At 40.7% G+C, this 24457-nt stretch overlaps 1 protein-coding gene across 2 annotated transcripts in view; it reads right to left on the bottom strand.

The window, feature by feature from the left end:
• LOC307148340 (nuclear factor 7, ovary-like) overlaps positions 1-24206 on the bottom strand; it is a 72727-nt gene extending 48521 nt beyond the window's left edge. The window contains exons 1-6 of one of the 2 annotated variants that reach the window (XM_079853781.1): positions 23593-24206; positions 10435-10530; positions 9979-10209; positions 9875-9897; positions 9675-9793; positions 3018-5527 (exon numbers count right to left, since the gene is read on the bottom strand). In XM_079853781.1, coding sequence (XP_079709907.1) covers positions 5040-5527; positions 9675-9793; positions 9875-9897; positions 9979-10209; positions 10435-10530; positions 23593-23994 — 1359 coding nt within the window. In that variant the 5' untranslated portion in view covers positions 23995-24206 and the 3' untranslated portion in view covers positions 3018-5039. Of the gene's footprint in view, positions 1-3017; positions 5528-9674; positions 9794-9874; positions 9898-9978; positions 10210-10434; positions 10531-23592 lie in introns of those variants that run through there. The other variant, XM_079853782.1, reaches the window with a different exon arrangement.
• Between the last annotated feature and the right edge of the window lie 251 nt (positions 24207-24457).

Here is a 24457-nt window from a genome sequence, read left to right as displayed (position 1 = left end):
ACCTAATACTACACCGACAAGCCTCAACCATCCCATAGAGCAGAGCACAAAGTGAGGGATCAAAGGCTCGTGCTAGTAACGGCCTCCCTTGCCAACGATGGAAAGCCCATTGCAACGGTTCGCAAAGAGTCACCCTGGTGAAGACGGAATGTCCATGGGGCGAACGAGATGATCAACACACCTGGAGGAGGATGTGGACCAACTAATGGTTTAAGTTTAGCAGAATAATTTGTTTTGTGATGATGTTGATGATTTTATTTGATTAAATCAAACTAGGGCTTAGTATTGATATAGATCTAATGATTTGATTGGTGCAAATGTTTTCAGGAAAAGTATCAAATCTATTCAATGATGTGAAGTACGGTCATAAACAAAAAAAGACAGTCGGTCTGCAATGGAAAAGTAAGAGTTAATTTTTAACAACCAAATTGGATAGAATGGATAAAATCATAAAACTCTTCTGTTTAGATTTGATTAAATAGGGTATTAAATAGAGCTTACTAAGTAAAACCATTGCCTGATTGAATTAAAAGTTAACAAAATGCGGTTAGGAAATATGTAGATGGGCGTGGATTAATGGAAAGGGCTGAATGTAGGCTATAGGAGTTATGATTGTATGTGTTATTCTGATAATTTAGTTATTCATGGGTGAATACTGGAATGTCTGTTCAATTGGCGAAAATGACAGCCTATCCCAAGGATGAACAAAATTAGGCAGACGGTGGAAGTAGCGGAAGCTACAGTAATGTGATAAAAATGGGGTTTTTTTTCATTTTCTTATTTTCTAACTTTCTTATTCTTTCTTTCTAAGGACGATGATAATGTGTTAAGAGGGTTAAAAGCAGCAGTCATCCGTGTCACGAGGTGGCGTACAAGGACAGGGTTTGAAAATGAGGGATTTTTTATCTACTTTTATCTACTATTTTTATGGCTCATTGAATTAACTAGGGGGGGTTGAATTGACGTGTTTTTTTTCTCCTACTAAATATAAACTACACTTTTTCTTGTTTATACTGAGATGACTGAGGGTCCGATCTATAGTGTTGGGGATGCAATAACAGTGCTTATTCGTCTAGCCCGGTTTCAGAATAAACCTTTATTTGCTTGCTACAAAATTAAGGGCCTATCCTTACAAAAACAGCCTAAGCTTATTTCATTTTTAATCCTTTCTTTTCCTACAAGTTTAAAGAAGAGTGATCAGTCATATGAAAATTTTGATTTTCATTGATTTACAGTGTTGATTTTCATTATTTTCATTATTAAGACATTGAAATGATCTTTGCTGGACTGTACATAGTCTGCCAACATATGACTAATGTGTGTGTGTTTTTAAACACTGGGAAACAGGTGAGACGTCAGGAGGAGGCAGATTGAAAAGGGGCCTCTGACCCCTAGGGTCAGAGGCCGTCCAATTTAGAACTTGTGAGTTTGTAAGAATAAACTCAGCAGGATTAGGTAACTAGCAGAGAAACCTTCCCTTGTTTAGATAAGGGCCTGTAAGCAGGAGACCTTGAAAGCAGTATAAAGGCTCCTCTGCCCTCCCTCTCGTCGTCGCACTTGTTTCACAGACTGTACTGGTGACTTCTGTGTGGCAACTGGGCCTTCTTGCAAGAATAAATACTTTTAAAATACAATTTGACTTCAGAAATGTCTCTTCCGCAGTGATAGTTGTTTAATGAATATTTTTGCCACAACACCGCGCCCTATCATTCTGCAGGCAGTCTGTCCTCCTCCTTTCAAGAATCAAGACCCGGAAAAGTTGAACCTTGTTAGTCCAGTCAGAGCATTGAATACTTATGTCCACAGAGCTGCCCTGTGAATGAAGTCTGATCAGCAGTTTGTCTGTTTTGGGTCACATAAGAAAGGGCTCCTTGCAACTAAACAGAATGTTAGCAAGTGGATAGTTGAGACTATCTCTCTTGCCTATGAAGATTCTGGCCAGCCATCACCTTTGGCCATTAGAGCTCATTAGTGAAATGGTAAAAAAATAAAAATAAAGTTGTAATAAAAATGAGTTAAACAGAGATTTATTTCTCAAATGTGACGTTTCTTTTAATGCAGTAATTTTCAACTAGGCATTGAGACACATTTAGACATCAACACTCTTTATACAAATCTCAACAACAGTTACAATTAACAAAATATTCAGATAAACAGATCAACTCTGAACATCACAAATAAAAGCTGCGACACAGTCAACAAAAACAACAGCAAAATGAAAGTAATGAAGAAGAAAAAAAGAAAATAGTGGGACATCTCAGCTGCATAATTTATACACACTGCAATGCATGCTGGGAGTCATGGATGAGTTTTGTCAAAGCCACTAGATGACAAGCCTGCAACAGCGTAATGGCTAACGCTAACACTGGCACACAGGGAAGGAGAGCAGAGGACGTTTGCTTGTAATGGATGTCGGTGGAGAAGAGACTTCACTACACTGAATAAACCGCTTTTGTGAGTAAAAAGCTTAAGTAAAAAACAACCTGTTCGCTAATCTTTTGTTAGATTTACAGTAAACAATACTTTAGTTGGGAATGATATGTAGATTTTACTATGATAAAAAGGTTATTTATTAAGAGGAGGGAATGTCGTGACAGGTAGGACTCGTTTACGGCGTTACCACCAGCTAATGAGCAGTTAGTCTTTAATAATAGGTGTAGAGTAATTTTGAGTGATATTGAATATTGTCTAAAGAAAATAAAATCAATATTTTCTTTCTTTGGCTTTCAGGTTTTACCAGTTATAATAAGACTTCAATGACTATGACTGCCATGCACTATGATGCTGATATATTGCATTTAAAAAATAATAATTATTTAATTATAAATATTGTATTATATTGTTGTTTAATGAGAAAATAAATAAAATAATGATTCATTCACTTTATAACAAATTAATTACACTTGAATTGTAATGATTTATGACTGCTGTGTATGCCTAATAATGATAACGCTTTTTAATGAAGGTAAAGAAAATATAAAGATTTTAATAAATTAATGTATTCTTTCTAATGGCTTCCAGGTTTCAACAATTAAATTACAATTACATTTTTAGTAGTATCACTGCTATGTATGACCAATGAACAGATTCAAATCAAATCTTATATGCTTAATTCTTAAAAAAAGAAAAAAAAAGAAAAAATGCTTAATATGGTTTCTATTTTTACCGCTCAGTAAAGCACAGTCCACAAACAATGCAATCCTACTGTACCTTTATTAGCGATAAAACCCCATATACATAAAAATTTATTCACAAGACCCACGTGCTAATAATCCACAAGAAACTGATTAACGTGAGCTGGAACTGACTGTCATTAAACTTTGAACTGCATGCGCTGACATCACTGCCGTCACACGATAGGCTGAGGAGCGTCACATGATCCAAGTTAGCCGTTACACTTTCTCCAATGGTAAGAGATACAGACCCTCTCATCTCCCTATAATGTTTATCGTTTACATCCATATACTTAAGTGAGCAAACAATCATTTAAACTGAAATATTCAATTAATTATTTACAAATTCATTGAAACTGTGCATGTGTAGAATTAGGCTCAGTTTCTAGAATTTTTTTTATATATATATAATTATGTGTAAGTTAGCAAAGTGACAAACTTCACTCGTTTATTGATCTGTTAAAGGGACACCAGGCAACTCTTGAGTGTTTTTTCTCTACGAAGCTCCCCCTAGTGTCTGGTAGTAAATGCTTTCAAACACTCTGTCGTAAAAACGAACTGTTGTCACCCCTCCCCCCTCGCCACGAGCAACCCAGCTGATCAGCTGTCAACCCAGCTGATCAGAGGAACCGGCTATTTCAAAGCCAGTTATGTCTACCGAGGCAAGTAAAGCAATACTTTCTTTCCAACTGATGGCGATTTATTTTATTTTATTGTGTTGTCATGCATACTAGTATTTTTACCGGGAACGAACGATATGAAAGAGGCGAACTGCTTTCGTGTTTGTTTGTTTTTGGGAGAGTGGGCATGAGCATAAAATATATATCGGAGGCTAATATTTGTCTAAAGTTATATTAGCAAGGTTCATCTAGTAGAATGACGGTTACCTTTGCCTGTCTAAGAAAACATCAGAACGTTTTTTCTAGCTCGATCCTGATATGTGCAACATGTTTATTGCCTATTATCAGACGCGTTGACTTAGTGACATAAAATAAAAGTGTAAGTTACACAAATAAAACCGACAGAGGAACGGCCACACAACTACAGAATACGTGTTTGCTAATGACAATGCCTAACATCAAAGTTATAGTATCTAGCGTAACGTTACTAGTAAGCCCCTAACAGACAGCGATCATAATAAAAACCTTTACAGACAATAGCAAACATCCTGAGGTCACAATTACTTGAAATTTAAATATTTTATTCCAAAGATACTTGCAACAGCAGCCAGGTCAGCATCCGTTTTGCAGGCTTCTGTTTCTCTCAGTTCTCACCATTCTGAAAAAGCCGGTCCGATATTTACTCGAGTCTGACTTATTGCTCGGTCAGTCTCCCGTTTCCTCTTTCGTTGGTCCTCCGACAATGATTTCCTAGCTTTCTGCTTCTTTTTTACAGGCTAAGCCATAACTAAATCTATCGTTGCCCTTTGCTTAGCTAGCCGGTGCTTGAATGTGGGCGTGTAATTACGTGTGCAGTGCCGTCAAGCAATTCGTTACATCGCGAGACCTGATATCACGCGATACTTCCTGACACCGACCCGCGTCCCAAAGTTGCAAGTGAGTTTTTTCCGCTCTCGGGCACCAGGGGGGTGCGAAACCACCACCATTCAACCCGAAATAAGTAATATAACCATTCCACTGACTCCGAAGCTGTTCAGTTAAGGTTAAAAAGTTACCTAGTGTCCCTTTAAAGCAACATGAGAGTGTGTGTGTTGCTGTAGTGCTGGATATCAGTCATGTGATCATCACGGCCCAATCACAGCCAGCGTACTGATACTCAGATCAACAGCACGCTTACTCATGAGATATGGGTTAAATATTGGAAACATGATGAAAGCAGGAAGATCCAGATCTACAGGAGTGACGTTTACTGACTATTGACCGGTAAGATCCTCAGAGAGGAAGAACTATAGAAGAATGGAAAGAGTGTGTGAGTGAAGGTGGTTGTGAATGTGTGTAGATGTGTGTTAGTTACAGGATCAGAGAACGACACTGTTCCTCCGTCATAGTCCAGATTCACTCTCACACGATCAAGCTTCTGTTTAATACGAAAACCAGAACGTGTAGTCCATCCGTACGTCACACTCCAGGCATCAGTCTTGAAGAAAATGTTTCCCTTCCTCTGGTTTGATGCTGTAGTTACTCCAAGACTCCAGACTGAACTCTCCATAACCTCCAAATCCCAGCAGTGTGTTCCTGAGTTAAAGCCCTCTGAACCCAGAACACAGGGAAGTAAGTTAAATCTTTCAGGATTATCAGGAAGAGTTTGTTTGTTCTCGCTGTTTCTCACACTGGTCAGATCATCAGACAGGACGAGACATGGATTTGCCGTGTTTGGATCCAGAATCACAGGAGCTGATGAGACACAATCAACAGATGCTTTTATTCTGATCTTCATATAATGATCAACAGTGAACCCAACACAGATTATTATGAATTATGACATTTTCCTCTGATCACTGTCAGTGCTGTTATTAGTTTCACACTCGTTTTATCATCAGCGTTTAACGGCATCAACTACAAACATTAAATATGGGATTCAGACATTTGTGTCCATCAAGAGAAACTGATACTTTGGGAAAGTTAAAATAATAAATCAATGAGATCTGTTGAGATTTCTGCTGTAGATGAAGAACTGTAAGTGTGTGTGTGATCTTCAGCAGCATCTGATCATCTTCATTTTATTGCCTCTTATAGTCTGTGTATCGTAGTTTATTCTTACTTTCTGTTGTGTTTGACTTACTAATTATTTTGGCTTGAGAAATTATTATTATTATGAGACTAAATTTTCTAATTGTTATTCCTCTTAACAAACTCCAAACTCTGCTCTGACTCTGACTTCTTTATCGTTCATAACTGATCAGATTTAGAGTTTCTTAAAAATGAGGATCAAAACTCATTGCCTGCTTTGACGGAATCTTCAAATGAGCCAAAACTGTTCAATCTCCAACTGACAAAAATTCACATTTAAACGAACAGAATCCCATCAGAACAGCATGTGGGCGGAGTCTCGCGGCAAGAGCACGGCACTCACAAGAAAATGGATAAGTAGCTACAGAGGGGAGAACAAGTATTTGAGACACTGCCGATTTTGAAGGTTTTCCCACTTACAAAGCATGTAAAAGTCTGTAATTTTTATCATAGGTACTCTTCAACTGTGAGTGACGGAATCTAAAACAAAAATCCAGAAAATCACATTGTATGATTTTTAAGTAATTATTTTGCATTTTATTGCATGACATAAGTATTTGATACATCATAAAAGCAGAACTTAATATTTGGTACAGAAACCTTTGTATGCGATTACAGAGATCATATGTTTCCTGTAGTTCTTGACCAGGTTTGCACACACTGCAGGGATTCTGGCCCACTCCTCCACACAGACCTTCTCCAGATCCTTCAGGTTTCGGGGCTGTCGCTGGGCAATACGGACTTTCAGCTCCTCCAAAGATCTTCTATTGGGTTCAGGTCTAGAGACTGGCTAGGCCACTCCAGGACCTTGAGATGCTTCTTACGGAGCCACTCCTTAGTTGCCCTGGCTGTGTGTTTCGGGTCGTTGTCATGCTGGAAGACCCAGCCACGACCCATCTTCAATGCTCTTACTGAGGGAAGGAGGTTGTTGGCCAAGATCTCGCGATACATGGCCTCATCCATCCTCCCCTCAATATGGTGCAGTCGCCCTGTGTCCCCTTTGCAGAGGAGCATCCCCAAAGAATGATGTTTCCACCTCCATGCTTCACGGTTGGGATGGTGTTCTTGGGGTTGTACTCATCCTTCTTCCTCCAAACACGGCGAGTGGAGTTTAGACCAGAAAGCTCTATTTTTGCCTCATCAGACCACATGACCTTCTCCCATTCCTCCTCTGGATCATCCAGATGGTCATTGGCAAACTTCAGACGGGCCTGGACATGCGCTGGCTTGAGCAGGGGGACCTTGCGTGCGCTGCAGGATTTTAATCCATCACGGCGTAGTGTGTTACTAATGGTTTTCTTTGAGACTGTGGTCCCAGCTCTCTTCAGGTGATTGACCAGGTCCTGCTGTGTAGTTCTGGGCTGATCCCTCACCTTCCTCATGATCATTGATGCCCCACGAGGTGAGATCTTGCATGGTGCCCCAGACCGAGGGAGATTGACCGTCATCTTGAACTTCTTCCATTTTCTAATAATTGCACCAACAGTTGCTGCCTTCTCACCAAGCTGCTTGCCTATTGTCCTGTAGCCCATCCCAGCCTTGTGCAGGTCTACAATTTTATCCCTGATGTCCTTACACAGCTCTCTGGTCTTGGCCATTGTGGAGAGGTTGGAGTCTGTTTGATTGAGTGTGTGGACAGGTGTCTTTTATACAGGTAACGAGTTCAAACAGGTGCAGTTAATACAGGTAATTAGTGGAGAACAGGAGGGCTTCTTAAAGAAAAACTAACAGGTCTGTGAGAACCGGAATTCTTACTCGTTGGTAGGTGATCAAATACTTATGTCATGCAATAAAATGCAAATTAATTATTATTAATTATTTTCCATTACCCACAGCATCCACTGTCGTTGTTACGAACTGCTCTGAGACACGAGGGTAGAGGATCCAAATGCGGCTTTTATTACAAAACAATATACAAAACTTCGCAGTGAGTGATGGGGTGAACCAGGCTTATATGGGGTGAACTAAACAAGAAGATGAGATACGGTCTCTGGATCGGCAGACGTGACGTGAACGGTCTCTGGATCGGCAGAAGGGACGTGAATAGTCTCTGGATCGGCAGGACTGACGTGAAGCTCTGGCTCGGCAGGACTGACGTGAAGCTCTGGCTCGGCAGGACTGACGTGAAGCTCTGGTTTGGCAGGGCTGACGTGAAGTAGCTCAGGCACGGCAGGGCTGACGTGAAGCTCCGGCTCAGTAGGGCTGACGTGAAGCTCTGGCTGAGGGGATACTGTGGGTTCACGGAGCTCCTCCTCTACCCCGCCCACAGTAAACGATGAGCCGCTCAACAAAAGGGCCAGGTTAATATACTGCTCTAAAGTCCCGTGAGGATCATGCAAGGGCATGAATGAACTGAACGGCTCGGATAGTCCTCCACGAAAAAATATCATTAGGCATAAATCATCCAAAAATGTTAAATGTGCCAGCTCAATAAAGGTCATGGAGTATTCCTCAATGGGACGGATTTCCTGACGGAGACGCATAATCTCGACTGCTGGATTCATGATGGCGAGTTCTCGGCTGCTGGATCTTGGTGAGGCGAAGTTTTCTGTTACGAACTGCTCTGAGACACGAGGGTAGAGGATCCAAATGCAGCTTTTATTAAAGGGGTTATCCAGAATCGTAATCCAACAAGCAGAGGGTCAAGCACAGGAAGACAGTCCAAACAAACAAACAAACAAACAAACAAAACAGGCAGGGGTCAGAGGCACAAGAGTAATCCACGGGACAGGCAAGCAATCCAAAAGACCAAGAGACAATAAAACCAGGGAAAACGCTCAGACGTGCAGTGCAACAACATACAAAACTTCGCAGTGAGTGATGGGGTGAACCAGGCTTATATGGGGTGAACTAAACAAGAAGATGAGATACAGGTGAACGTGATAATGAGTGCTGATGAGTCCAGGCAGAGAATGATGGGAGATGTAGTCTGTGAGTGAACATGAATGTCTGGTGTGGAGTGCCCTCTGGTGGCTCTCATGGGCACTCCAGCTGGTGACCATTACAGTCGTTTTGCTTTCTTTATAGAAATAAAAACCATTTACTTAAGTAAGATAACGGTTGCTTCAATTGTAAACTATTGTAAATGTCTGCTCTGCTCCTCCAGCACGAGTTGCACAGTTGCACACAGTGCAGCAAGAATCACAGTTCACTGATCACGTGACGATGGCGGAGGATTCGTTGCGTAACAGAGCCTAAGCGTACATGATAAATGTCTTATCTTGTAGAATGTGCGCTCAGCACCAGCACATCCTATACACAGAGTATGTGCGATCCTAAAGTGAAAGTAAAACATGAGCTACCTGATGCGCGCAAAATTCACACATAATTTATATTTCTATGTTCAATTTGTGGAAAGGAGTTCAATTATGAGGAGACACACAGCCTCACTCAGAAGTTCTGGAAGCTCATAATTCATGTACAGTAAGTTCTGAAGAGACTCGTGTGAAATCATACAGGAGAGAAGCCAGTCAGTGGAGTTTGTGGCAAATCCTTTTACAGTGCTTGTATATTGTTGTCTTTCAATGCATTTGATAATTCATACTCAGAAAGTTGAAACTCTGAAATGAAAGTCATTACAAGACAATTAGGTAAAACATTTCAAAATGCACCTGCAGACTACTTTTCCAATAATGGATTTTGTCATTGAGGATTTCTAAAAAATTCTGTGCAAAAATCGTTTCACGTTCTCGTGAGCTAAGTTTCTCGTTACACCCCTACTATCTATCTATCTATCTATCTATCTATCTATCAGTTTCTGTCATGAAGAACCTTTAACTCTCCAGCTCAAATCTCCTGCAGTCAGACTCACTGTTTTGGACGATGTCCTGCATCTTCTTCCAGACTCTGAACGGCAGGTTGCCCAAGTATCGTGGCACATGAATCAAAGCTCCAGAAGCCATCTGTGGATCCGGCTGTGAGCTCTGGACTCTGGAAGAACATTCAGGAGTCAGAACTGCAGTGGCTTTGGATCAGAACCAGAGAGACCAGAGACAGGAGCAGATCACTCACCTTTCCATTGAGACTGGAAACTCCTGCAGAACAAACACACCATTTATCATCAACAACTCAATCAATCAATCAACCAATGATCAACCAATGATCTGAGATCAGACCTTCAGAAAGCAGACGTCATTGGCTTTCATCATCTCCTCCATGTCTTTGATTGTGTGTGAAAGAGCTGAGATGTGTGTGTTCATCTCCTCCAGCTTCTCCTTCATCCTCTGCTTCTTCTGCTCCTCTTCCTCCCTCAGTGCAGTGACTGTAGCTTCTTCTTCATCTCTGAGAAACTGATGAAGCTTCTCAAACTGCTGTTTAATCTGACGCTCTGTGTGCTCAGCTTGAGACTGAAATCACATCACATTCACTTCAATCATCTCAATCGACACACATCAACACTTCACATCATTCATATCAGAGATAAACTCGGATACCCGACATATAACGGATCCAGAAGCAGATTGATGCTCGTCATTTACAGAAATAATCAACTGGAATCCATTATATTAAATATGTAAAATCATAACTATATACAGTGATGCTATACATGACTCTAGATTCTGTTTCCTCACCTTGATGTATTGAACTGTTTTCTCAAACTCTCCTTTCATTTTTTCATTGCGTTTAAGTTTCTTCTTTAAGGACTTCAGTGCTGTATTGAGCTCCTCCTAGAATTGAACAAAAATACATAAAACACCAGAATACAGTGAAGAGTAGAAGAGAAGACAATACAATGATATGATCATATAATGCTGTGAAAAAGTATTTGCCCCCATCCTGATTTCTTCTATTTTTTGTGTACATCTCATACTAAATTAATTCAGAAATTAAAACAAAGGCAGCTTGAGAAAACACAAAGCACAGTTTGTAAAAGACAATGTTATTTATTAAAGCAAAAAGTTATCCAATACCAACAAGGCCTGCGTGAAAATGTCTTTGCCCCTGCAGTTACTAATTCCTCAAATCTATTAAATTAGTGCTGGGCGGTATGAGCAAAAATCCATATCATGGTATTTTTTTAAATTATACCGGTTTCACGGTATATGGCGGTATTTTTTTGTTTTTCAAAGCATGAGTGGGTGTTAACTACATTTTATACTGATTGAGAGAGGAAATACTGCAGTAGATTGACTTAGAATGCTCTATTTTACTGTCATGAGTGAATATTGTAGAAAAGATCCACACTAGTATTAATACAGGTTTGCAAGGTGGTTTACAAAGAGGTGCAGGCAGGAAGTGCTTTAGGAGTGGTTACCCCGGTAATGGCTGTACACAAAGCAGTGCAGTGCTCATAAACGCTACTTTATCAGGAAAGATAAAGAAATATTCAATTGAAATAACATCAAAACTTTTCTAAAGACCATCAGTACACTTCAGATACATTCATATAAAACACCCGCACCGCGTTTTGACTTTGAAACGTGCAGTGCTCATGTTTATTCAATGTCAGTGCCAACCACAAATAGATTTTCCAAAAGGCTGTGTTGATATTGTGCACCAATGTATGGGAAATACTGTAATATAATTTGACAGCTATCAATTATAGTTTAACCCATCCATCTTTACCGTCATGCTTAGTAACACATACAGTGGTGCACACAGTGCAACAGTGAAAAGAGACCCTCTCAAACAGTGTCGTGCCGCGCCGCGCTCAGATCGTTGTTAAAGCGACATGCACTTTATACGTATTAAGGTATATTAAAAAATCATATTATAACAAAAATAAACACCAGTATTCGGAATGAACCGGTATACCGCCCAGCACTATATTAAATGTATTTATAATTTGGTTCAGCTGGACTAAACACGACCAGTCCTGATTACTGCAGCCCTATTCAATCAAATAAACCCTTAAATAGGACTTTTTCAACAGCATGAAGTTGGTTAAAAGGTCTTAAAGTGCCTCTATTATGTTTTTTCTAATGTTCCCTTTCATGCAGTGTTTAATATGGCTGGTTATAGATACTGCTTGCTACCTATGCTGCTGTCTACCCTGTAACACAACTAGCATTTTACACCTAGTACAAAAGGCGGGCCTTGGCTAGATGACTCTTGTAGTAAGAGGAGGCCAGTACAAGGAAAAACTAGATTTACAGGAATAAAATATCCTGATGGGCTCTAAGGAATCTACACTCAGTTACTGAGAGGCTCAATGCGAGAATGCTTAGCAGACCGCCACCATTTTCCTAGTTACTAAGCCTAAGCCAGATATTGAGGTGACCCCATGAGGGCTGACACACGAATATTATATGACTGAAGTTCAGAACTATAATCTCAAAACAACTCTCAAAGTGCGAGGAGACCTGCTGCACTAGTCTAAGTTGGCTATCAAGGTGGCCCGACGAGGGCCAAATGCTTGACTCTGTACTTCTATCTGGAGCTTCACAGAGCGGTAGCCTCAGTAGAATAACTCCCCCTTGGGAGGAAGCCATCTCACACAGAATGTCTGTTTGATGCTCAGATGAAAGGTGGCCTCACTAGAGAATTTTCCATATAATACAGCCAAGCTGTTCACTACTACAGATTGGCACTACACACTACATAAGCCTGCAACTCTAACATAAGAGGAGGCCTCTGGGAAGGGTATGCATAGTCTACCTATATATTAGAACTTCAAGGCAAGGCAAGGCAAGTTTATTTATATACAGTAGCACATTTCATACACAATGGTAATTCAAAGTGCTTTACATACTATTAAAAATAATCAGAAGAAATAAGAATATACAAAACAGTTTAAAATAAAGAAACGAGAAAGAACTAAAAATAATTAAAACAGTTTAGAATAAAGAACAGTTTAAAATAAAGAAACGAGAAAGAACTAAAAATAATTAAAACAGTTTAGAATAAAGACTAAAATAAGACACAGTATAAACAGTCGGACAAACAGTGACACAGTGCTCATTCATTAAATGCAAAGTTAAACAGAAGTGTTTTGAGTCTGGATTTGAATGTGACTAATGTAGGAGCACATCTGATCTCCTCTGGAAGCTGGTTCCAGCTGCGGCTGGCATAATAGCTAAAAGCAGACTCTCCTTGCTTAGAGTGAACCCTTGGAACTTCTAGCTGATGTGATCCTAATGATCTGAGTAATCTGTTGGGTTTGTATTCCGTGAGCATATCTGCAATGTATTGAGGTCCAAGGCCATTGAATGATTTATATACTAGTAATAATACTTTAAAATCAATCCTATAAGTAACTGGCAGCCAGTGTAATGACCTGAGTACTGGTGTGATATGATCATATTTTCTGGTTCTGCTAAGAATCCTGGCGGCAGCGTTCTGTATGAGCTGCAAATGTCTTATGGTCTTTTTGGGAAGGCCAGTGAGGAGTCCATTACAATAATCCACCCTGCTGGTGATGAAAGCATGCACTAGTTTTTCTAAGTCTTGACTGGAAAGACTTTCAGGACCCTCATTTTTTTTCACCATCCTATAAAAATCCTACCTAACACCCCATGATACTTTCTAATAGGGAACCGTGGTCTACTGTTCAACCTTAATAAAAACTCTCATAAAGGGAGGAGACCTACAGAGCTCAACTTGCTGCCCATAGAGCGATGGCCTAAACGACATTCACAAATGGAGGCCTATAGCCATACAAGCTCGAAAGAGTGCACTTACTACCAAACCCGATGCCAGACCCACAGACGGATTCCTACATTGAAGGAATAACATGGGTCCAGCCTCAGTGTTGATGCAAGAAGCGCTTGGGGTGAGGAAGTGCAGATTCGGACCGCAGTGTCATGCGGTCCAAATTTGACAGCAGATCAGCCTGGTATGCTTTCAACACTGCCATTGTGTGCAAGGCATCACCAGCCAGACCCGCCGCCGCGTATGCCCTGCCATTTGACTTTCTCTTTTTTTGGGCTTAAACTGGAGAGCTGGAGCGTTATGGCTGGAAAGAAAAACATTTGTCAAGTCTGCCACGAGCGGTCTCTTTCCTCACGAGTTCCAACAGCAGCTGAAGCCTTGCCGAAGCGCGTTACATAACACTCACAACTTATCATACGTGGGGCAGGGTGGCTGTGAGGGTTCGGGTTGTACATCCTCTTCACCCTCATCAGCCATCTCCTGCTCTCTTGGGCTGGTTGTTTTTATAGCCAGCAGAGCACTTGCTGCTGGATCAGAGAATATTCGGGGTTTTTTTGGGCAACACATCCTCATCCGGCATCTCACTCTCACGAGTCTCTGAGGGGCGTGAGAGATTTACAATTCTCTCCAACTCCTCAGCGAGCTCCCTCTGAAAAACCCTACGATTCTAGTCTCTGCTCTGCCTCAGCACAAGCCTGGTACAGATGTCTGTCCCTCTTCCCTCGAGAAGAGAACAGACGAGAGTGGAGTTTTCTCAAGGCAAAAACTCATAGTTGTCACAAGCAGATCCCTCAGGAACTGATTGTGAGTGCTCTGAGCCCAAACAATAAACACACAAGTTGTGTGTGTCATCAGGTTCAAATATCTTAGACACAGATGCACACACTTCCTGAAGCGTTTTTCACAAGCCATGATTACCTTTTTGAAGTTTCAGGTTGAAGCGTACAGACAAAACAGTCCCTGAAGATGAAAAATCTATTGACATGTTCTCCAGGCTCCCCTTATATACCTCTGGGTTGCACTAGTAGTGATGTCATAGGCTGTCACTGGCCAATAGGATTGCCGTGATTAGATAAGCGTTTCAGACAACGGTTCACGCGGAGGCGTTCCCCATAGCATCACGCAGTGCAAGTTCCCTTTCAAAAGGGAACTCTCTTTGTAAACACTTTCAAAGGATGAGGATTAAAATTAAATCAGTGGTTATCAGCAATACAACAGCAGTATAACCTTCTGACGACTGCTTCTCTGTGAGGTTTGAATGGGATTTACAAAACACTTGTCCATTAAAGATGGGACAGTACCCACTTTATTTTGGACCAACTCCTCAGAATCACAACCTGCAAGTATGAATAATTATTGATGTATATATTTTCTACGGGGTGTTCAGAATATGTAGCTTTGTGTTTAATATTGTTTAAGTTTCCAACTAACCAGCTAATTCACGTTATTACAGTCTAACTGAAATACTTCTGCTAATCAGCTGTGGGCCACTATTACCTAAAACTGTGTCTATTAATGCAGATTGTGGCGAGCAGGACAAGGACGAGGGCCGTGAGAGAACGGCACGAGGCCGATGACGTGATTGATAATGCAGCCTTAGGTCGGCTCGACTCTGGAGTTATGCCCGATCAAGTGACCATATCTCGGGAAGAAAGCAGAGTTAGGGCTCAATACTCCCGGCATAGGGGGCCCACTGGGTGACCCCTCCATCCAAAGCCCCAACTCGACTTAGGTCCCGAGTTTTGCCCGGTCAAAGCTGGACAGGAAGTGGTGGTATTTTGAGCCAGACGGTCCCTGGAGCTCAGGACTGTGGGCAATGTAGGGTCCTTATGGCACCTTTCCATGCCCGGAATCTCAAGCCTTAACCCCATGGGGTCGACAATCACGCCGGCGTGATTTGCTCGCTTTTTTTCTTATCAGTTCAAACGAGACTCCAAACACTTTGTTGACTTTGATCTTACAAAACAGTTTCATACATCAATCGATCCTGTTAAGTGTGTATTATTTTTGTGTATACTCACAATAAAAACAAAGTGTTGTGCTTTTTGCCAAATAAAGAAAAATAAACATGATGTGAGTTCTGCTTTCTCTCTGTCAGTGAAGTCAATTCTGAAACGCGTCCGAAAATGAACAATAACTCAGCAAATACTCAGTCAAACAGGCATACAGACACACAGGCATGAAGCTTGAATTCTCTTCTTTTAAATGAAGTAATTTTTATAAAAAACAAATATTCTCAGTTTATGTAATCTGTATGAAAAGAGAGAGATGTCAGTCGTTCTCATCTCAGCTCATTATTTTTAATGTGACCCCGCCCACGGAGAGCGCGCGCTATTCAAACGCAAATGACTGAGGCAATCCATGCAAACTGTGAACGCCCACATATCAGCTTGAGAAAACACACCAGCTTTATTCAGATCATTGTACTTGTTTACACCGTCTCGCGGCGCTGTGAGGAATAATACTATCGTAATAATAATAATGGAAAATGTACCTCAGATGTGCTGGTATTTCGAGGAGCAACGGATGAGGAATACAGTAGTAAGTTTTTTCATTCTCAAGTGAATCGCGTTTCTGTGTGTGAATGAATGAACGGCAGAGATGCGCTGTTTACCACAACTCGCAAAAAGACGGTTTAAATTTGAATCGCATTTCTGTGTGTGAATGAATGATCTGCTTTTAGCAAACTATTTTGCTATACTGAGTAAAAATCGACTGAAATATGTTGAAATAAAATGTATTTGTATAAGCAACGTATTAAACTGCAAATTAACATTTATATTTCTTATATAAACGAAAGACCTATGTTACAGACATATGAAAGACAACATTTCGTTGACTAGTTTTGGATAGATTATACATTTTTACTGTAAAATATCTGCCACCTCAAATAAGCTTTTGTTTGCCAATTTTTGCTCAAATGTTAAATATAGTATGTTTTGTCAAAAATAAAGTAATCAAATAATATGTTATTATGTGTTTGTTCCAATGTAGCCTAGGCTATATTCAAAGTAATGAATCCTTAACTTTGAAATATGTATAATAAAATGTATACTTTAGTTTTTACAAAGATAGATTACACTTGAATTGTTGTTGTAATTGTAACCTTTTTAATAAAAAAATATATTTACAAGGTAGATGTAAACAAACTATTAAAAGGTAAATATAAGCCTTTTCTTTAAATAATTTTTATTGTGTTTTATTAGTGACAAATTTGGGGAGAGGATACATAACTATACATAATTCCAAAACTGAAAATACAGTATGAGAATTAACTGCTTAATTACTAGACATGTTTTCCTTGGATATTATACAATTTGCAAGCACAATTTGTGAAAAAAAAATGAAAAAAAATGAGATGCTTCCAACTGTGAACCAATTTGGTAGAATATATATATATATATATATATATATACATATTGCTCTTGCATTCTTTCTTGTGGCTCAGTGACACACCTGAATGAATGGCTCATTAAGTATGCGGGCCCCATTGTCTCCTCAGGTGCGAACCACTAAATATGCATGATGGTGTTGGATCATTGACGCCCACTCGCATATTGCCTTTCCAAACAGAAAGTGTCTTGCAAAATTTAAATCAATGTATTGTTTTATGTGAATGATTAGGCAGGATGATTTTCAGATCATTTTGAAGAAAAAACTCTAGGCGACAAGATGCATTATTCAGAAGTCTTCTTGACACATATTTAGTATGTGTTTTGTGGCCTTATTTCAGAAACTTTAGTTTTTAGTTTTTTCAATAACCATGCATAAACATTATTCTCTCAAAAATACAAACATGTACATACATGTTGCTCACATATTATGGTAGCCCTGTTTGTGCTAAATAGAGTGTAATTACACCTTTGCCATTAATATGTTTATAAGCAACTGAAAAAAAGCACAAATGTCAGGGCATGTCAGAACATCTCAAGGACCCCAAAAACACCTTAGACCCCAGAGGGTTAACTCAGCTTGGCTCCCGAATTATGCCCGGTTATACATAAAGGACTTTAGGACAAAACGGGCTCTATCTCATTTGAATGAATGTGTATTTTGTAGGCCTATCTAAATATAGTTGTAAATTAAAGTAGTAAGTAAGGTAGGGTTAAAAGGTTAGTAAGGTAAAAGCACACAAAGAAATGTTATCATTAAACACTTTCAGAAAATTGATCAAAGTTTGCAATTAGAGGGACTCCTCATTGAAACACATAAGGTGGGCTTAAATGGTTCCACAGTGAGTAATGGTGAAAAAAGACAGTATAGTATTATAGTAATTTTCAATGTGCCCACATTGAGAAATGTTTTCATTCAAGGTTAGCTTGTGTTGGCTATAGTTTGCATGTTTTTTGTGACGCTGTACCATTTAAGCCCATCTTTAAAAAAAAGCTCATTTATGAAAATAATCTGTCAGGCCTTGGATATGTTTTTCACGTTTTCTTGGACTTTTCTGTTGGTTCTTCATCTACTTCACTGTTTAGTTCGTCTTAATCACTGTCTTCACCTGTTGAGTTCATTGTTATCTTCAACATTATTAGTTTAGTTCTAGCACCTGTGTTCAGTTAATTAACCCATCATCATTATGTTCTTCACCTGTTGTTTTGTCATCAGTGTGGTAATCATCTGTGTATTTAAGTTCCTGTTCTTGATTCAGTGTTCGTCGGTCAATGTTTGAGCATACGCTCTCTGTGTAGTACCATTTGTTGTATTTTGCCTTCTGGAAATTAAATCTTTGATTTAGTGGTAGTTATTCGTCTGCCTCCTTCATCTCCAATCCCACGCTTGACATAATCTTCTCTACAAAACAATTTATGATGTATTTATTTGTAAATTAATGTAAAATGAATCACAAAACATTGTTTGCAGTTTACATGCTTAATTCTTTGGCAGTCTAGCCTTTCTGTAAGGCTAATGGTTTGACCTAGAGATCAGCTTTGAACGCAAGCTAATAAAACTCATCTTTCCATTTAAAGGAAAATTATATAAAATGATAAAGTACTATTTGTTCATACACAAAAAACAATACATTTATCTCTTATTTGACATAATATCAATGTAGTTACCAAAGAAATGGCTGAAAATTGCAGAAATGTGTTGATTTCTGAAGGGTCCCGAAACACCAAAGTTTTGAGGTGACAGTGTGAGGTCCCGTGAGACAGCATGCACATGGGCGGGGCTAACTCAACATTGCAAAATGTGATTGGTATGCAATAAAAAATGCCAGGGAAGTAACAAATCACTGGATTGTTTAAAATTATGAGCAGCATAAAATATTATTTTCTCTTTTTTTTTTATTTGACTTCAGAGTTGAAAGTGGGCTTAAAGGATACATGGGCTTAATGGGTACACTTACCCTATATATATATATATATATATATATATATATATATATATATATATATATATAGTAGGAAAAAAAATACTATGGAAGTCAATGGGACCAGTTAACTGTTTGGTTACTGACATTTTTCAAAATATCTTCCTTTGTGTTCAGCAGAAGAAAGAAATTCATACAGGTTTGAAACAACTTGAGGGTGAGTATATGATGACAGAATTTTCATTTTAAAGTGAACTATCCCTTTAAACTTGAAAGAAATATACGATTTGACATTTATTGTGAGAATTATCGATATCGACTTATATAAGACAATTATCGTGATGTTTTTTGGCCATATCGCCCAGCCCTAAATGGCTAGTTCCCACTGAACTGTGCAAGAGCCATAGGACCTGGCACCGTAAGGAGAGGGGCACTAGCAGTTGCAGGACATTGGCCTCGCCATCGGGTGCCTGCCACTGATGGTAAAGCAGACCATCACGGAGAGTAAGGGTGGCCCACTGGGAGTAATAGGCTTTCACTTCCGGTCTGAGAGCCATTATCTCCTGCCACTCAGGCCGCTGACCTGCTACCATCCACTCGTGTAGTTTCTTTAGGGTGGGATCTGCTTCCTACTGCTGTTGCAACTCATAAGGTTCCAGGGGATCACAGGCCCCATCCTTACCATCAACCTGCCGCACCATAGCTTTGTCTGCCGCCTTTTCTCATTCTTCCTGCTTTGCTCACCTCACAGGGGGCGGAGGGACAGGGCATCCACGTTTCCATGCTGCTGGCCGGCCTGGTGCTGCACTTCGAAATTGTAGTCCTGGAAAATCTCCAACCACCGAGCCACCTGACCCTCTGGGTTTCAGAAGCTTATCAACCAGGTGATGGATGCCTGGTCTGTCTGCAGCCGGAACTTCTTTCCATACAAATAGGGCCGGAAGTGACGGAGTGCCAGCACCACTGCTAGCAGCTCTCGGCGGGTAACTGGGCCTGGCTGAAGTATGCAATGACATGTTCTCCATCTTCATCTTCCTGGGACAACACGGCAACAATACCAACATTACTGGAGTCGGTGTCAATGAGGAATGGCCGGCCTGGATCAGGGTATGCTAGCACTGGAGCCTCGGTCATTACTTCAAGCAAGAGGTTGAAGGCGGCCTCACATGCCTCCTCCCAGACGAAGAGTCTGCCCTTTTCCGTTAGCTGGTGCAGTGGGCTGGCGATGGTGGAGAAGTTCTGGACGAAGCGTCGGTAGTACGATGCCAGGCCCAAGAAGCTCCGCAGCTCTACAATGTTCTTTGGAACAAGCCACCCCTTCACTGCTGCTACTTTGGGCGAATCGGTGGCGACTACGGCAGCACTCACCACATGTCCCAGGAAGGTGGTTTCTCTCCTTAGTAAGTGCCACTTTTTTGGACTGAGTCATACCCAGATCTGCGGATAGCAGCAAAGACCACTTGGAGGTGTTGCAGTGCCCCCTCAAAGTCTGGTGCATCCAGATACACTACGCAACAGTGGCGAGAGACACCTGCCAGGACCTGCTCCATCAACCGGGAGAAAATGGCTGAAGCATTACAAAGGCCATACGGCATTACCCGGAACTGCCATAGCCCCTGGCCGATGGTGAAGGTGGTCTTTGGTTTGGCTTCTGAAGCTAACTCGACCTGCCAGTACCACGCGGGTGCTCGACTATTCTGCCCAGCTGCTTCCCCTCTCGTATGACCCGGGGGCACATCAACTATCCTTTGCCCCTCCTGTAGGGGAATGACTTCACCGATCTGAAGGGCCGTCCCTCCACCCGACCGCCCGCTCCTAGTTTCCCAGAGATGCAGGCTTGCGGGACAAAGGCACAGGGGTGGGACAATCACGAGCCACATGTCCCACCTCCCTGCAATGGTAACATGGGTCCCATCGAGTAGAATGCCCTTGCTGGTTCAGGGGCCATTCTCTGCTCTCATCTTGATATACGACATATCCTCTCAGCATCGTTGACGTCAGTATGCTCAGCCTGGCATACTCGGGCAGGAGGGTGATAAAAAGGGGCCACTGATTCCGCTAAAGATTCTGCTCAGTCTACCTCTGCCAATGCTTGAGCCAGTGTTCGTGGGGCAGATAGGCAAACATGCTCTCACATTTTCTCCGGAAGCAGGGCTTGCAGGAATGCGTGGAGAGCCAGCTCCTCCTGTGCAGCTGCTGCGCACTGCGAATACCCTCGCCGCACATAGAACCGCACATTCGCGTCCAAAGCACCCAAATTCTCCCCTTCTTTCCTCCATCTACCAGCCAGTTGTTCCTGTCTTCGCTCTGCTGTCTGCCATGCCCCAAACCACTGTTCAAGCACTCCCGTAAGAGTCTCATAGTTTCTCTGCTCTGCTGGTGTGAGATCAGGTAGCCCTTGTAATGCTGGCCCTTCCAGCGCCAATACCAGCTGACCCACTAAATCTTCCTTACTCCACCCGGCCCACCAGGCTGCCAGCTGTACTTGTGCAAAATAGAGCTCGGGTGGCACAGATCCATCGTACCTGGGCAACTTAACATGGACCCGCATTGACCCAGACTCAATTCTGTTCACCTCCTTTCCAGGCCGAATTTCCATGCTGCACCCACAATTCCAGTCATGGAAGAATGGCACTTTCTCAACATTTCAAAACCAGCATGTTCACTCTCATCATCCTCATCCTGACTCACTATCAACTTGCGCGGATTTCGCGCTCCCGACTCTTAAGAGACGATTGAGCCATCGTGGAATCAATCGTGGCACTCCCACCGGTGAGTAGTTTGTGCACCAATTCTTGAGTAAAAGGTGGCTAATTCGTACAAATTCGTACGACCTCACTCGTACAAATTCATACAATTTGTCTAAACCCACGTGATGGGTAGGTTTAGGGGCGGGGTCAGGGGTTGGTCATTCATACGAATTCATACGAATTGGGCAACTCGTACATTTTTTTACGATTTAGCAAAAAACACAAGAATTCGTACAAATGAGGTCGTATGAATTTGTACGAATTAGTCACCTCGTAAATTTCATATGAATTGCCTTTTGAAAAATATGCCCGAGTCTGAGAGTTTTGAATAAACTACCCGGCCCAATATAAAATGTGGGATCTTAAAATAAAGTGGGAGGTAAGTTTCGGCAATATTGTCTGGAATTGTAGGCTTGCATTGTTGCCACTACAAAAATAATGGATCGTTGACTTTACCAAACCACTTCATTATAATACAAGTCTTATAATAATTATTTAAAGGAGAACTCGGCAACTCTAGCGAACTCTAGTCACTTCTTCGCTGATTTTTCCTTTGTTGTCGCATGTTTTCCCCACGAGCTCCCCCTACAGCTGTGGGGGGGGCGTATATTTCACAACACGGTCGTAAAAAACTCACTTGCGGCGGCCTCCTCCCCCTCTCTACAGCTGCTCATGTGCGTTTGTTTTGATCGGAGCAAGCCAACTGTATCGTGTGGAGCTATGTCTACCGAGGTGGGTAATCTGGTAATACATGCGTGTGTGTTTATGTCGAATTGCCGTAAAGCAATTCGTGTTTCGCGCTCGTTCTCGCTTCTCACGAGACTTCCAATTTCTATCTTGCCGGGACGGTAGTCCCCAAGTTGCAAGGTTGGTTTTCCGCCTGGGAACGCTGGGGGGAGCGGGGAAAGTCACCAATATCACCAGAACAGGTTGTTTAACCATCCAAATGAATTCTAGACAGTTTTATTAAGTTAAAAAAGTTACCAAGTTCTCCTTTAACTAATTTTATTTGTAAATAGTCTTTGTCTTTGTAAATGTAAAAATACTGATATAGTCGGTGCTCCATGATTTTACAGTTTAAGTTTGCTTTCTTTTGTTGAATTATTGAAAAGACATTTGCTGCTGTTTGTCATGTTGTCGCTGAAAATACTCAAGGCAATGAGAAAGATTCATGTTATTGGGATAATTCATGTTTTAATAGGCAATTTATCTGCATCTACATTATTACATTAAATAAATTGTTAAATCATCACAACTAGCGGCAGTACCCATAAAAATCAAAACAATTTCCTTGGACTGAGCGGCCAGCGAAGTCGCGTCAGTAAGCAACCAGTCGTGATCACGTTCATTTGACTGCTTTATTTGGGAGAAACCCACCTAAAACATCAATAATACAAAATAATAGAGTCTTAAGAATATATTCATAATAATAAAATAATGTATTTCCATGCAGTGAGAGTGATGTGGAAGACTGCCAGCTGCCACCACCCACTGGCAGGTCACATGATCTGTCAGTGGGCTCCTGCCTGCCAGTTGAAGATTGAACCCCTATTTGTCTCTTCTCTTTTGGCTAAATACACTAGTTAGTACATGCAGGTGTGCTTGTGCTTTTGTTAACTAGCTTAAAAATATGGATATAATGTATATAATTATAAAATATAAGGCATATATTACATTAAATATTTCTCTATATATGTGTTTATAATGCATGAGTAAATATATCTGCAATACATTACACATGCAGAACCATATCTGATCACATATGTACCTATATATTATGAAGTGTATTACTGAATATAAAATTACATACATTATGATATATTAGTAAATATATTGTCACATATTTTTCAATATATGAAAAGCGGCAATTACTTATGTATTATTCAATATATTATAACATATTAACACAATATATTATTCTGTATATTTTCAAATATACTCTTATATCATTTAATATAATGATCATTCATATATTGTGAAATATATTTTATTTATGTGTGTGTGTGTGTGTTTGTGTGTGTTCACTACTCGCATACATGGCCTTTCACTTACGTGACAAGAGACATTTATCTTACCTTATATAATGAAACCGCTTCATCGATGGGTCTGAATTTATGATTGTCATGTTGTCGTGAAGTAAAGCACACTAAACACACAGGCTGTTTGTCCTCCAGACAGAAGAGTTTGAGTTTCTCACTGTGTAAACTGCAGATCTCCTCAGATCCTGATGAACGAGTCTCATTTCTCTCCTTCAGGAACGACTCACACAAGTTTTTTAACACAAGATTATATGGAGGATTGTCTCTTGAGGATCTTCTCATGCAGACAGGACACTCCTGAGTTTCCTTGGTTATCCAGAACTGTTGAAGACACTCTTTACAGAAACTGTGACTACATGATAAAAGAACAGGAGCCTTGAAGATTTCACAGCACACGGGACAAGAAAGCTCTTCAGCAGAGATATTTAGTGAAGCCATTTTCACCGTTTGAGCTCCAGCAACACAAACTTTACTTTCACTTTCTGAACGACAGGTTTAAAAGTTAATAACCTTGAGAATCACAACAATCTGCTGTCTGTTCAGAAACAAATGTCTCACAAATCCTTCTTGAAAGTGTCCGCTGCTTCTTTATTGCATTTGTCGAGAGAGAAGTGAGTCAGCATGTCAGAAAATAGAAATAAGTCAGTCTCTTCCTGGTAAGTGATGTAAGAGGGTGGAGTTCATGAGGGTGGAGTTTATGATCACCTTTGGTTCAAAGACCAACATCAGGATTTCTTCCAGTTAAATTTTAACAAAACTTGCATTGAAACTTTCTCAGGTATAATGCTACAAAACCTTGAATCAAACACTAAAGAACAGGAAAAAAAACAAACAAATACTGACAATAAAAATATAGTTGATTTACAATAAACTTGTTCATTTACAGGCTTGCTGGCAACCA

The sequence above is a fragment of the Squalius cephalus genome, assembly GCF_949319135.1.
Source record: "Squalius cephalus genome assembly, chromosome: 20".
Taxonomy (NCBI): domain Eukaryota; kingdom Metazoa; phylum Chordata; class Actinopteri; order Cypriniformes; family Leuciscidae; genus Squalius; species Squalius cephalus.
The sequence above is the reverse complement of the archived record's forward strand: the minus strand, read 5'-3'. Positions and strand labels throughout refer to the sequence as shown.